The sequence below is a fragment of the Liolophura sinensis genome, chromosome 8, assembly GCF_032854445.1.
Source record: "Liolophura sinensis isolate JHLJ2023 chromosome 8, CUHK_Ljap_v2, whole genome shotgun sequence".
NCBI lineage: Eukaryota > Metazoa > Mollusca > Polyplacophora > Chitonida > Chitonidae > Liolophura > Liolophura sinensis.
In genome coordinates this window covers 31726523-31742832 of record NC_088302.1, presented here as the reverse complement: position 1 = coordinate 31742832, position 16310 = coordinate 31726523, and the positions used below count along the sequence as shown (strand labels likewise).

The 16310-nt window shown below is 37.9% G+C and overlaps 1 protein-coding gene across 1 annotated transcript; it reads left to right on the top strand.

The window, feature by feature from the left end:
- The first annotated feature begins 4055 nt into the window (after positions 1–4055).
- Positions 4056–14971, top strand: LOC135473415 (sushi, von Willebrand factor type A, EGF and pentraxin domain-containing protein 1-like). The gene is made up of 11 exons (XM_064753265.1): positions 4056–4157; positions 4704–4895; positions 5636–5746; positions 7905–8078; positions 9047–9229; positions 9855–10028; positions 10594–10839; positions 11787–11917; positions 13121–13278; positions 13595–13749; positions 14802–14971. The coding sequence occupies exons 1-11, from the start codon at positions 4124–4126 to the stop codon at positions 14969–14971; spliced, it is 1728 nt and encodes a 575-aa protein (XP_064609335.1). The 5' UTR covers positions 4056–4123.
- Positions 14972–16310: the final 1339 nt, after the last annotated feature.

Here is a 16310-nt window from a genome sequence, read left to right as displayed (position 1 = left end):
ATGGTTTTCATTGCCACGGTAAGAAGGAAAACGAGAAGCTCAAAGGTGGCGGAGTCATATGAATTCTCTGTCTCAAGAAAGAAATGCGAAAGCGGCGGATGGTATTGTCACCAGAGGCAGAGATGAACATCCACCGCCGCTTCGGTAGCCTAATGCATAGAGCGTCCGCCTCGAAGTCGGGAGACCCGGGATCAAAACTGGGTCTGATCATATGAGAAACTTTAAAAATGGTACTTGTTGATGGTAGCTTGGCGCTTAGCACTGAGAGGTTAAAGCAAGGAAACAGGACAGAAACATGGCGATATGGACTCCCCATAAATAGAGCACACACACACACACCTAATGGCTCCTTGCCTTCATATGACTGAATAATTGTTAAATACCACGTAAAAACCCAAAACATACATAATCTTCACTGAATCAGCTAATGTAGCTTATTTTATGGTGAGTGACAATCTGAATTTCTCAATGTCTAACATGACTGAAAATGAAATCGTATTAGAATTATCCTATACTTAAAATGAAGTTAAACAGCATAATCATGTGAAGATTCATATGTGTACTTATTTTTTGGCCCCCTACCTATGTTCAGAGAGGTTTCCTCTCACACGGCATAATGCTGGCCGCCTCCAAAATTCTTGAGTACGGCGTAGAGCACCAAACAAACAAAAAAATAAAATGTTCAGAGAAAGGACCTGGTATGGTAAGGTGGGGAACAGGCTCAGTGCAAAAAAGTGTGTACCGCAAGAAGCGAAACTGACTATAGCTGTGATTGACAGATGTTGCCACTATTCCTAAGGCCACTTCAGTTTTCAGTTCTGCATTGCCCATCTTTTCCTATAATATGTCAAGCGTGTGATTTACATCTATGAGCCTAGCAAAACATGCACTAAAACGAGGCTACATCTGTATACGTGTCAGAGATGTACAGGGCATAAAATCGTAAAATGGTAGCCTTGTAGTCACACTGAAATACGTTTTTTTTGTTTTATACACTGTAGAGTGAGGAAAAATCATTGCATCAAAAGTGTGATTTTTGAAAAATTCTTCAGCACGCTGCACATATACGTCACATAATTTGTTAGGGAGGTTGCTAGCTATAGGTAAGTTGCATACTTTCTAGGTATATAATGGACTTCTGGTACTACACAGCCTGACAAGTCAGTTACAGACGACCACATGGGCTCTCAAGCAGGACTCACAAATGTTACGTATTAGCATACCTTCACAACGATTGATTATGATTCCTGTAAACACTTTTCAACACAAGTTGATCTATATCTTTACGCTCGCAAAAGTATATTTCCACAGCGAAAAAGAAACATTAAGATTCGGACACTTTCTCCGTGTATTAGGTGTTTTTTTGGTTAGTTCACTGTCTTATGATAGGCGTCTTACAGGCTTCGGCAGAAATAAGGAAAAAAAAACTGATCACATTTTATGTTGTACACAACAGTAAACAAAACAAACCTTTCACAGCACGCAGATATACACACCTGAAAGCTTCAGTAAAAATATTTTTTTGGTTAGCGTCGATCTTCATACACTAACTTAAAACAGTTCCTCGTGTGACCCAAAATTTGGCTTTTTGATCGAGAGAGTATAGGGCGAGTTATTACTATGTAACCGGCTCATCTATGGCCATATAACTTTTAGTGGCGCTTCGACCAAGTTTTATACTTCTGACTCGGAAATTTACATTATTGAAATTTGCACTTTGTTATCGTACCCCTCTGAGGCCAATTATCCGCCTAACAGTACCATGTCCTCTGTTTTCGCTGTTGTTTCGATGTTCAGTTTTGAACAACTATTTACGATAGGTTTTGGAATGCCATTTAGTCTTGATCGATGACGTCATCTAGATATTCACTGGCAGCGTAGGTGTTCACTGGCAAGCGTAGGTGTTCACTGCCAAGCGTACAGTCCGAGTATATACGTACATGTACTCTATCTAGAACTCTCACAGGACTACTGACGTCCCATGTGACGGCTTAGTTATAGTTCTAGTTAGTTGCATTTTCAAACGTTCAGAGGTATTTCACACATTTTTATTACTTGTAGCCACTTATTCACAACAAAACGTTTAGTTTATCAATCTTCATTGTTACTTTCGTCTGGTTAATTCATTTAAAGCTGTATTTCTTTCAAATATCTGTTAGTAAATCCCTATAGTCCCCTCTTCACATTTTCAAATCCTAGGCTATACATATATATATATATATATATATATATATATATATATATATATATATATATATATATATATATATATATATATATATATATATATATATAGCCAAGCCAGTAGGCGTTATATCCTATAACAGTATAGACTTAGTGTCATAATTACCATGTCATTTCTCGTTTTACGTAAAAAATGAAAGTACAAAAAAACAATGACTTGTTTGTGTTCAGATTTCATTTCTCAACTCCACGGACATATCCATTCACCTCTCACTTCTAAACAATCTCAGAATCAAGTGTGGCAGCCTGTCCAACCCGAACCATGGGCAGGTCACGGTCAACGGGGACTACAAGTACGGCTCCAATGCACGTACAGCTGTTCCTCGGGATACAGCTTGCTAGGGGCACATATAACCCATTGTGAATACAACGGGGTCTGGAGCTTTCAAGCCCCTCTGTGCCTTCGTAAGTACTTTCCCCTTAATTGTCATGGGTTAAGAATTAAAAAAGACAGTTTGGGGGTGCCGTCAGAAACGGAGAAGCGATTCGAAGGCATGTTTATAACTGTATTGAAAGTTAAAATTCAGAACATTTGTCTAAATAGTTTTAAAAATTGGCTGTCAAAATATGCCATGGCTTCCAAAGCCAAATGCTTTTGACATCGCTTCCTTCTTCGAAATTCGCTGAGGAATCCGTCCATTGTGATAGGCCGTTACTGCTGGCTGGAATCATTCTGAGATATAGGTAAAAAGCAAAAAGGTTCTGTATATTTTGTGTTGTATAAATATGTCAAAGTGTTCTCACATGTTAGAAGTATTGATTAACATTTTTCGTAAAAAAACACACACATACTTGAAGCTCAATTATAAAACAAATAAATCTTAATGACATGGTTTTGTCTATTGGAAGCCTGCGGAAACCTTGTCTATGTTATCTTTTCATTTGAACGTTTACCTGGGTCAAATAAGCCTACATTGCCAAGATCTCAGACATATTGTGGCCTGGACTTCATTGTTTTAACCAGCTTGGAATCAATATAGTTTTTAATATGAAAATTATCAGTCCATAGAAGACTTTTTGTTGCCTTTAACTGTTCATGACAGACGCCTTCTCTGTCCGGTTGCTCAAAACTGTGTTAAGACTTAATATCATACGTAACTTTAAGTTAAGTCTTCAGTTTTGTAGTTATAAAAATAATTATAACAACATATTAAATATGAACTGCTGCTTTTATAATCTGATGTTGAACAACTGCATTGCCTGCTGAATTTGGCTAAAATCTTATTTACTAATACATTTTCGAACAACTGGGCCCTGGTGTTTACCTTGTTGCATTTGTGTTAAAATAGCCGCCTACAAGTCTGTCGTGTAGATTCTCTCTTGTGGGGTCTAGGAGAGGATTAGCGGTCGATGGCGCTCGTCTGGCCATCTAAGCTTCGTTGAAGACCACTTGTCTTACACCAGTATGGCATACTAGTATACCATTATATAGCTGTACGTGAGAAAGTTCGTTAGAAAACTGCTCTGTGGCCAGTGGTTTGTCAAGGGCACTCCACCCATAATATGTACATTATTACATATGTATATATACGTAATAATATATATGTATATATATATATTATTACATATATTACATGTAATAATATATGTAGGCATATATATATATATATATATATATATATATATATATATATATATATATATATATATATATATATATATATATATATATTATATATATATATATATATATATATATATATATATATATATATATATATATATATGGCCACCATCGTAAAAGGGGGAAAATGTTTAGCTATACATAGTATCCCATATACACGTATTTCGATTCCTTCCATCAGCTAGTTGCAGTGGAGGCTGTTCTGCGAATGCATCATGCGTTAAATATGGATCCAGGGAGAGGTGTATCTGTAAGATGGGGTTTTATGGAGATGGCAAAACATGCACAGGTAATGATAATTCCACTCAAAAAGTCTGACTATACATGTTACCTGTACAAACAAAGTAGTGTTTAAATGATACATAAATATAAATGAGATCAGAATGTGGCCTAACACATAAACATACCAAAAAGCTTCTCATCTTTTGTCTTCATGTAAAATGGCTTTAAACTACAGTTTTTCTAAGGCTCCAGCAGTGAGTCCAGAAATTAAGTTGCTTGCTGTGGTGACGTCAACCGTAATAGCTGTCCAAACAACTTTTTGGGGGGAAAGGCCGAACTGAGGGCGATAAGCTGGTATCGCTTTCCCAGTATGTGCATCGATGACGTCATTTCCGAATACTCTAGAAGACTGACGGAAAATATGCATAAAACAGAGTGGTTATTAAGACTTTCTGTTAAGTTTAACAGATTAATTTTTTGAGTGTACCTGCATGTCTAAAATGTACCTTTTGGAACATTGTTTTGATTAGAGTCACATTTTCAGTCAAAGTACTCTCTTTCCTAAGGCTGCATGCGTTTTTTTGAAATTTCACTCTTTATCATTTTCACGCAGAGGCCCTGTGCCCAGCACTGTCATCCCCGGAGAATGGTTTCATCGAGCACAGTGACGGAAACAAGACTAACGATGAGACACATTTTGCTTGTAACCCAGGTTACAACATTAATGGTAGCGCCATTTTGAAATGTCGACACCCTCACATGAGTCCCGCGGGAAAATGGTCTGATGCTGTTCCAACCTGTGAAAGTAAGCTGCCTTTTAGTCATGGGAATAAGGTACTTGTAAACAACTGACTGCACGTTGGAAGGTCTGCCAGCAATCTGCCGATGGCCGTGGGTGTCCCAGACTCTTCCCGGTTTCCTCCCGCCATAATGCTGGCTGCCGTCGTACAAGTGAAACATTTCTGTGTATGAGCGTAAAACACCAGATAAATAAACAACTGAACATTAATGAGGAATAACTGTCATAAGCATAATCACAATCTAAAACATATAATTTCTTAAAACTGAAATTTTATATGTAACTTTAATAATGATAACTCAACATTTTGGCAATGGTGGATTTATTTATCTATTTATTTATTTGATTGAGGTTTTATAACACTTTATCGTTCGTGAGAAGGTGTGCAGCAACCTGCAGATGGCCGTGGGCTTCCCCCGGGCACTGCCCGGTTTCCTTCCACCATAATGTTGACCACCATCGTATAAGTGAAATATTCTTGCGTACGGTGTAAAACACCAATCAAATGAATAAATGCTTAATATAAGACCAACATGATTCTGAATATGACACAATATTATGTTACAATAAGAAATACATTCTAGCATCACTCAGGCAACAGACTTTCTGTTAAAAAATAACAGATTATATTTTGAGTGTATACTGTACAAGACTAATTTCGCTTTACGTGTGAACCATTGGTATGGATAACGTCATCAAGAGTATAATTGACTCCGCTTATCAACTTGTGTTTGTTTTATTCACAGATGCGTGCTCTTCACAGGGGTGTTCGGTTGGGTCGGTGTGTGTGACACAAGAAACTGGAAGCAAATGTGTTTGTGAAGACGGTTATGAAATGTCGGGCAGCAAATGCACTTGTACGTGAACTTAGGAATTAAGAATAGTTAATTCAGTGAAATGTATAGCTGTTATTTATTCTCAACACAATAATACGTTTAACCCTACCCCCGTAAGAAGGACAGAAAAATAACATACTCTCTGAAAACAATTGTGTACACAATAATACTTTTAACCTACCGCCTTAAGAATGACAGGAAAATAACATTCTCTGTGAAAGTAATTGTGCACATAATAATGCGTTCAGCCTACCGCCTTAAGATGGACAGAAAAATAATATTCTCTCTAAAAACAATTGTGTACCCAAGATGTGCACCACAGACAAATACACATTAATTGTAGCAAATTTGCACAGGAATATTAATATATACCTTGCATACATCATGTTTACGTACATACAAATACATATTTAATGTGTACCAAATTGTGTATGTGTGACACACATCTTTGTTTGCAAAACAAATGTGTACAAAACGGTACACATTTGCTTTTTGAGAGTATACCGGCTGCAACATTCGCAAAAAGATGATGTCTTGCACTGAGGCTGTATTAAACTCTACAGTTAAATTTGCTGTACCCAGGTATTGATGATGTTCGTATGTCTGTGCTGAAAATCAGTCTCAGACTATATCTCAGTGCCCCTTTACACTGAAGTTATCCCAATACTGCTAAAAACTGGCAGAATAACGCCTATCTGGTGATATATTTACCTATTCTAACTATGGACCGATCTCGTTACTGCCTGCCATAAACAAGGTTGTAGAAAAGTTAGTCACCCGTCTACTAGTTGATTTTTTGCACACAAATGCCATAAAAACAAATTTTAAGGACAGATTTCGATCAAATCATTCCACTTTACACGCCGCCAGTGTATTATGCGAAAAATTAGTTTCCGGTGAGGAACAGCACAAATTCAGTGTAGTTATTTTCACTGACCTATCCAAAGATTTCGACGCAGTGGACCATAATATATTACTACAAAAACAGCATGCACCATGGTTGTCGAGACATAAATGACTAGTGCAGAGTTTATCTGCCCAACACAATGTGTTTCGCAAAAGAGGAAATCTCGCTTATATCTCCAATTCACTGCATGCGTAATGCCCCAAGGTTCCGTATTAGCACCCCTCTCCTCTTTCTCAGGTTCATTCTTTTTGCCGATGACACCAGCCTTGATTTTTCCGGTTATACTATTGAGGAAATTATTGATATTATGACAGGCAAACGCTGTCCATGCCAATAACTTTTTACTTAATAATATTGAAACTAAATGCGTGATCATTAAATCATACCAGGGATTACTCTTGTTAGATATCCCGAAATTAAAAATAGCCAACTTTGAAATAAGTTAAATGACTGATTTCAAGTTTCTTGCCACTGCCTTCGATGAAAATTTGCCATGGACATCACACATTACATATATTTCAAATAAAATTTCAAATAAAAGTTCAAGTAACAGAGGAATTATAAAACATATCATGAAGTGAATTAGCAAAAAACACTACTGGTACTATTCCCACTCCCTCATACTCCCTCATTCTACCATATCTGCCTGATGCTTATGCACATTGGGGTAACACCCTTTATGAGAACGCACCTGAATCCCTTTGCGCACATTGCAAAAGCGGACAATTTGCATTCTCATTTCATCACACAAACTTGTCCATACCCTGCATGCTCTTATTCCAGCAACTAAAAATCTTCGATATATTTCAACGTAACACCTTCTCTTGTCTCCAAATTGTCCATACTTTTACACCGAGTCCCTTTAACCTTCCAGCAACGTTTATCGTCGTCATATGACGACGTCAAAATTGTTAAGTATGTTGTTAAGCCCCAAGCACTAATTCCAGCAACGTTTCGAACCTTTTTCAAAATGCAATCCGATGTACACCTTTACCCCACACGAAATCAAAGACTGAATCTCCATTACAAGGACTAACATCTCTATGTATTCGATCCATTCGAATAGCCCTCGGGAATGGAACAAACTAAGAGAATATTTTAAAACTATTAACTCTCATTCTTTATGGTATGACGTTAAACCCCAAGCACTTACTCACTCTTTCTTTACAAATGTAAATGCTTACTAATATCTTATTTATTGGATTTTATTGTATCCATTTGTATTCCGACTGTTGATGAATAAACGTTTGTAAAATATTTTCCAATATTTAGTGGTCCGGTGTACATCCTTGGAAGGTCCGACCAATGGGTCTGCCACAAGCGCGGAACAAGGGTACGGTGCGGTGATTAACTTCAGATGTGACTTCGGATTCCATCAGCGAAAACCGACGTCAGTCGTTTGCTCCAAGAATGGCACGTGGCTTGGCACCGTGCCAACGTGCGAACGTAAGCGTTAAATTGTTTTCGTGTTGCAGATAACATCGGATAGTCTTAAACTTATCAGTGTGTGCAAGCATGTAAAAGCCATTCCCGGTTTTCATTTTCATCTTTTTCTATGACCTTAATCAGTGAATTTACCAGCGCATCCCGCCAACGACCATTTTGTATCAGGCAACTGTGAGATACATGAAATACGAATAAACGTAAATTTATCTCTTTGATGACCAATTTGGTGACCGTGGCCGGGCTGCTTAAGCGTGCCATCGCGGCGCAATGACCCATGAGCCTCTTACTAATGCGGTCGTTGCGCATGTGTGTTCAAGTCCAGCTCACGCTGACTGTAATGTATTCAATCTAAAATTTTGAGTTCAAAAGCTTACCGTAGCAACAACAATGCAATAGACAGGGGCGCAGCCATCTTGCAGGGTGAGGTAACCAGGGATCATTTGTAATTAACTTTGCTTTAGGGACCATATACGACACTCATTTAGAATATACTTAAAGCACTACCCTCGCTCCGGTCGTGCGTGGGAAAGTCCGTCAGCAACCTGCGGATGGTTTCTCCCGGTCTATATACATAGAGTGAGTGCTTGGAGAAACATTGTAAAATTCACAGACAGACATATAGGCATATTAATGGCGGGTGGTTATGGGACTCCGCCCGGGTTTCCTCACACCATAACGATAACCGTCGTCCTATAAGTGGAGTATTCTTGAGTAACGGCAATAAATTAAATAAATCAATTTATATTGTTCATTCCTGCCATTTAGTTGCATAGGAAGCGGTGGTGGGGGAGGGGAGTGCAGGGGGAGGGGGTAAAAAACACTCGGTAAACAAATTGGACAACCAACAGGCACTGAAAAACCGGACGATCGTCACATAATGGGACGAATAGGAGAAAAGCAAATCTCGTTGTTTTCAACCGTACCTTGTAAAACCAATCTCATATCTGAACCTGGCTGTTTGTTTTCAGCCATACCTTGCAACACCAGACTGTTACATAAGCCAGAACACGGTGAAATGAATCAGACAGAAGAGTTGTCTGGGATCGTGACAGTCACGTTTAGCTGTGACTATGGTTTTCACTTGATTGGACAAGACACTATACTGTGTCTGACGAACGGACAGTGGACGGGATCTGCTCCAATCTGCCAAGGTATACAGAAGTCTATACTTTCCTATAGATGTCTTGCTTTCTACTCCTGTGTAAACTTTTAACATGCCTCTGTTTATGTATTTCAATGGTGTTTTACGCTGTACTCAAGAATATTTCACTTATACGACGGCAACCAGCGTTATGGCGGTAAAGAAACCGGGCAGAGCCCAGGGGGAAACCCACGACCATCCCCAGGTTGCTGACAGACCTTAATATGTCTATATGTGTGTGAATTTTACAATGTCTATATATACGATATATTTTTATATTTATTAGTACTATAGTCACCTGGACACTGACATCAAATGATTTTTGAAACATTTTGTTTACTATTTTTCCATACAAACTCAGCAATTAACAGAACAGGTCTTTTTGAAAACGCCTAACAATATTATTGCCAATCAAACAGGCACACTTTAGTTTCTTCTATTCGCAGTGGTAATGTGCATGTTAATTTTTCTACTTCCACCACTACACTGAAAAAATATCTTAATTGTGTACTACACTGTGTAAACTTATCGAAAAACACTGATTTATAAGGTTAATTGATAGATGACTTCACGTTTCTTGATGCTGAGCACTGTTTCATATGCATGTAATTCGATGAGGAATGACATCACTTCAGCTTCAAGATGTCCTCTCATTGATGGTATCCGGCACGGAAAGGCGTCGTCCAATGTGACCAAGCAAGGAGAAACTGTGACATTCACTTGCGATACCAGATTTAACCTGGAAGGTCCGGGAACCGTTCAGTGTAATGGCACAGGTCACTGGAACGACTCTCTGCCGTATTGCAAACGTAAGCTTGAATTCTGTGGGGTATAAACGAATGGTAACATTTACAATTTCATAAGGCTTTTGAACCTTAAGAGCTAAAATAAATATTATATTATTGATAATATGGCCCTGCCTAAAGAGAATTCACGTTTTTTTTGTCAGATAACTTGTACAATGTAATACTATATCCTGTTGAATTGGACACAAAAGTTTGATACAGCAATAGATTCGTTTCTCATCAGCCCTGGGTTAATAGTCCTCTATACTGATACCCGGGAATCGGTGGTGGGGGAGGACTACAGTTTTGCACCCCATATGTTCAAATTAGTTTTCTATATTCTATATACCACACAATGCTAAAATTGGCAGATTGGCACTACTGTGCTGTAAAGCGCCGAGGCGTGTGTTGTCGTAACGCCATATCTCTACACATGCTTATTGAAGTTTCGGATTAACTTTAATTATCGGGCTGTTTTGTCCATTTCCAACAAAATTGTAACCATTTTTGCTCTATTGAAGACTTAACTGTTGTGGACATAACTGTTATGAATAAATTTTGATATCAAGTGTTCGTGTGTACGTTGTAGCAATCAGGAACCTTTGGAACTGCAGCGATATTAAAGATCTTGAGCTAAAGGGGCAGGGTGCTCGAGTGAATTGCACTAAAATGGATTCAGTGTACAGCGAGTGCAGTATCCAATGTCAAGGTCACAACAGAACGTACCAGCCAAGTCGGTTTAACAAGCACATCTGTGATACAGAGGAGAGGTTCCCAGGTTGGCTTGTCTTCTCAAGTCTCGGCTCACGGGCAATGGAACTAGGCTCTTGTGTGGGTAAGATTTTTAATTGCATTTAAAGTATAATTAGTCTTCGTCATTCCATCATCCAGGACAGGGAGTGTAGATTCCGACGCTCGCACTGTTTGAAGGGAGCGGTTGAGGACGCGCTAATATTGCCGTTTGCACACACGTACGTTTGTTGAAAACCGCGAATCTTCCACCGATATGACGGGCCAGTCTGTGTGTCAAACGTGAGAAAGTTTGTTAGGTGACAGCCAACATGCATGTGGAAAAGTTTTCGGTATGGCGTTAAACGTCTAGGTGGTTGTGAGGCCTATGAAGTATAATTTGTATCTGCATCTTCAGATTATAGCAGGATAAGAGCTGAGTCTCGTGCATGTTATGCACAATATAAGGAAGAAAGACTTGAGCGTCGTGTGCTTCACTTCCTGCCCGGAGTATATTGAATACCATATGGCTCCCTGATTGGCTAATATTTGCAGGTCCACATGCACATCATGTAATTTGTTTGTGGATGTGTGTGTATTTAAACACCTCTTTCAAACTTCCAAAAATTCAGATAATTTAATAAAGTTAAAAACTGTAAAGTATTCTTGAAAATCCATAACTTGCTTTCATTTATTTTAATGATGAATTTGATGACGCCAAGATGCTATATTTACGAGAAATGTTATGTCTCACCTCCGTCTGGATAAAGGAAAGGTGTTAATATTGAATCAGAAGTTTTTTCCCCCCAATACATGATTTACTTGCCGTATGAAATAACCTGTGAGTACCCGCGCTCTACATTCATCTAAAATGTACAAACTACGTTTATCATTTTCTACCCTTGAGCTGTGAACAGCTATGCAGCGAGTGATATATGACAGTAGGCCCTACTTCGGGTGGTATAACCCACATACGCGGACTTCAAGGCCAAAAATAACAAAATTAAGGTAACAATGCTAACAATATATATTTTGTATTTCTTTTGTCACCAGAACCAGTGAATCCCCTTATGACGCTCTCCATAGAGGGGCTTTTTGCTGAGGTGACTCTCCACGACAAAGACACAGATCCCAATGGCTGCTTGAGGAATATACTAGACATTATCTGTGGAAGTAAGTGCAAGGTAGGTGGAAATATGCTCATTGATGTTTAAAGTAGAAGAAAGCTAATATGTGAAGTAAGGTTAATCATACAGATAACTGTAAACTATGCGTAAAAATACTTTCATTTATTTTTTTTTAGATTTTTTTGAAGAGTGTTGAAAGGCATTCAAATATTTGAATTTTATGAGCCATACTGACGGTATCTAGCAACTCTGACGTCTCATCACCATTTTTCGTGATGTTGACCAGAAGGAATGAATATTTGGGAACATTATTTCAGTAATCTTTAAGTCATGGATAAAAAGAGCTATTCCAACACTCAGAGTCGCGATTAAAGTCTTGCTGAGACGTCAGAGTTCCTATACTCTGATAGTATGGTCCACAAAGCCCGCCTTAGAACTTAAACCTTTGCATAGCTTTAAGTGGTTTATTAAATGGTGCTTTCCATTAATCTTTTTTTCTTTTCCATTAAAAACTATATGCGTGCAACCAAACCAGCAACAAGGATATTCCCGGTTATGTCCTCTGTAAATCTTGAAAATGTTGATAGTTGAGGAAGATATTGATAGATTATCTTTCGGGCCTAAGAAGTATTCCTGATTACAGTTTTGCCATAAACGATCACTGAAAGCGAAGGGGACATGTCGACCGCGTTCAAATTGACATACTCCGTAACAGCTATGGGACAAATCCTCGCCTTTACTGCCTTTACTCATGTCTTATCATGGTTTATTTTGGGATGACCTGTTTATTCTTATTTGAAATCCCCTCTTTGGAACAAATTTTCTCAACAGAAATGGAAAATATTAAAGATTTGAACACACGTTATACCCTTTCACACAGGGATTTCAAATTTCGCGTATAGTTTCCTTTTGGGGTGAGTTACTTTCTTATTAAACTGAGGCTGGATCGACTTTTGGTCTTTTTGGGAACGAACTGAAAATAACCAGATTCAATGACGCGAGAACAAAAATCCAACGGGTAGATTCAAAATATGCTATTCAGACTCACATTGGCGTGTGGAGGTTGGGGCAAGTACTTTCAGTTTACGCTATAGGACGGAATCCATGAGATTTCTGGTTCCTGAAGCAACCAGCTGAAAATAATAAACGGCATAATCTGAGTTTACATAGCTGTTAACACGGTCGGATTATGTGTGTCAAACTTACTTTTATCTTGGTCACATTTTCATTTCGTAATATTATATGTTCTCGAATCACCAGGCCTCAGAAGTTCGACTGCAGACTCTATCCCCTACTGGCGGACATCGTGAATTTATGGAGATACAGTTTACCTTATCCCAGCCAACCCACACGGGCGGGGGAGTGACCGATCAAGACAAAGTCGTGCAGGAATGGAACAACACACTAAACCACATGAAGTACGAAATCTTTCAGACGTGTCCTGTTATAAACATGTGTTCAGAACGTTTGCTGGTAAGCGGTTATCCGGAAGCTAAATGGTTTTTGCCATATTATTTTGTGTCATAAATACAACAAAGGTACGTCAGACTATCATTATTATTATTAGTTTACATAACGCGTAATATAGAAACAAATGCCGGGACTTACCACATATTATATCGAAGGTCTCGTTAGGTTGTCTCCACGTGTGAACCTAACAGTTATTATGCTAGTATACTCTTTACTCTATAGACCTAAGTTCTAAGTAAATACATGTAAGTACATATTTTTCAGAGACGTTGTGAATAACTTACAAAACAACATGAGTACGGGCACCCCATCATCCTGTGAGAATAACGCTTCGTTTGCCTGGCTGGAGAATCAGATCCTTGTTGGCACACAGGAGCTGGATTGTCCAGCTGGATACACGGCCGAGTATCCTTTCTGCTGTAAGACCAGCTGTGTCATGTACACGTTCGAAATAACACGTAAAGAGACGGAAAATCTATTCCGCTACATGCCAAAGAAGACATAAAATTGAATAATTGAACACGAAAAGAAAAAAAAACATTTTCTGCTACATGCCAAAGAAGACCTAACTTTGGAAATTTGTACGAAAAAATAACACGATTTTTTTTGCTATTTGCCAAAGAAAACATAAGTTGAAAATTTGCATCGAAAACCATTCTTTGTTACCTGCCATAGAAGACATAAGTTTGAAAATTTGTATGCAAAAATTATTTTCTGCTATATTCTAAAGAAGACATAAGCCTGTAAATTTGCGTGAGAGATGATTTTATGCTTCATGTCAAGAAGGCAACTGACACAAAATAATTCTACGCAATATTCTAAAGAAGACATAAGTTACAAGATAAGGAGATGATTTTATGTTTAATGCCAAGAAGACATAAATTCATAAATTAGGAAAATCGTTTTGTGTTTGATGCTATAGAAGACGTTAGTTTAAGATGATGTAAATGATTTTATTATTAATGTTAATGTTTTGAAATTTTATGTGTAATGTGCATTGTCAAAAATGTTATAATTTTAAGTGTCTTGCAGGAAAGCAATGTTTATTTAAATCTGGAAATTATGCTCAACGCCAATGTAATAAGATGCAATATTGAAGATTTTGAAAACGTTCTGCGCGAAAAAGGATATGAGTTATGGGGTCAGAATTACGATATTATGGTTATGGTCAAAGAAGATAGATATTTTATGAACAATAAGACTTAACTTATGGTTAATAAATATTTCAATTTGCAATGCCAGGCAAATTGCCATACTTATACCCTTCTGTACAGCCTAGAAGGTGCGCCAACCTTTGGTCCATATATTATTTGATATTATCCTGAGAACACCTTTAACTGAAATTAAACAGTTACGAAGTAAATTTTGTATCACTGTATGACATTGTGGAGAAGTGCCCAACTGAGTTGTATCCGAACATTGAAAGGGTTTTGAAATTTGAACAGAGACAGTATAATTTCGTCTATTCCAGATCCATGTCCAAGTGGGTCATTTTACCACCGAGACATGAGGCGCTGTGACCCATGCCCTATAGGTTTCTACCAGCCGAATCAGTCCTCAAGCCACTGTATTAAATGCCCAGGGGGAACAACCACGGCCAGGGAAGGGACAAAAGCCTCGTCCGGTTGTCTAGGTAACTAATCCTGATGCGAGTATAAGGACATGCCTGGCCAGCTTTCTATGAAGCGTGCTATTAGTTGTTTTCACATCTTATCCAACATTGGATTCTTGAAACCGGGTTAAAGCAGCTCAACGAAACACCTGTTTGGTTCTGATATATATATATATATATATATATATATATATATATATATATATATATATATATATATATATATATATATATATATATATATATATATATATCAGAAGGGACAACTAATTGTACTATATATATATGCATGTATACAACTTTTGCGTAGTGGAAAAGGCTCTTACGTAAAATGAATGTCTTGTTAGAGTTCTTTATTAATGGTAGCATTACTATGTGGTAGATGTTTCACGTTCCACTTAAGATCACTTCACGTATAACGGCTCACAAATAATGGACATACTGTCGGACGCGTATGACAGGACAAGAAATTAGACCGTGCCAGACGTAAACAAAGCCACGTAATCAGATACCGATGTTGCACCTGGGAAATTTTCCAGACATAAGAAGCACAAACACGGTTTATCCAATTAGAACTACTCACTATACGTCACACGGAGGAACATTTTGAGGTTCTGTGGAATTATATGTGCCATTTTGCTATTTCTGTAGTATATTTCTTATGTTCAGGGAGCCAGCATTGAAGTGAAAATGGCCCAGAATAACTGTATCGAATCATCATTGAAAGGGTGGTTTTAACAGACAGTTGTATAGTTTAACCCATAATGAATATTTGATCATGCCTTCAACTGATGTACAGGATACTGATATTTTTATATGTTCCTTTACTTTTCTATTCTTCTGTCTTTACATCTAGCCAGAAATTTAGGGTAGCAATAATGACATCCAGATTTGACTGTTTCTTACTGAACTCAGCCTCCATAAAGGAAAACCATTCTATATACATGTACTTTAATATAACGAAAACACCAATATGAAACTTATGTCATGCAGAAGAAAGATCCTTAACGCTTTTCCAGGAAAAAGTTTAACACACAGTGATATATAGAAGAAATTTAATGCAGAGCTATGAATGCATTCACTTAATGGACGTGACGGCGAATTACGATGTATTTCAAGCAAGGGATATGAAAATGACGTCATGATACTCATTGTGTTCCGACAGGATGCCAAAGAATCCGATGTTCTGAAAACACTTACCCGGTTGAAGTAAATTCTAAAAAAATTTCCAGGACATACACTCCATTAATGTTTTCATTACCATAATAACGGATTCAGTCCTGTAGGTAGATGCATTTCAGTACAGCTATTTAAATGTTCTCTCGCGTTCTTACAAGCTGTATCTGAGACAGAAGAACTACGATTGTT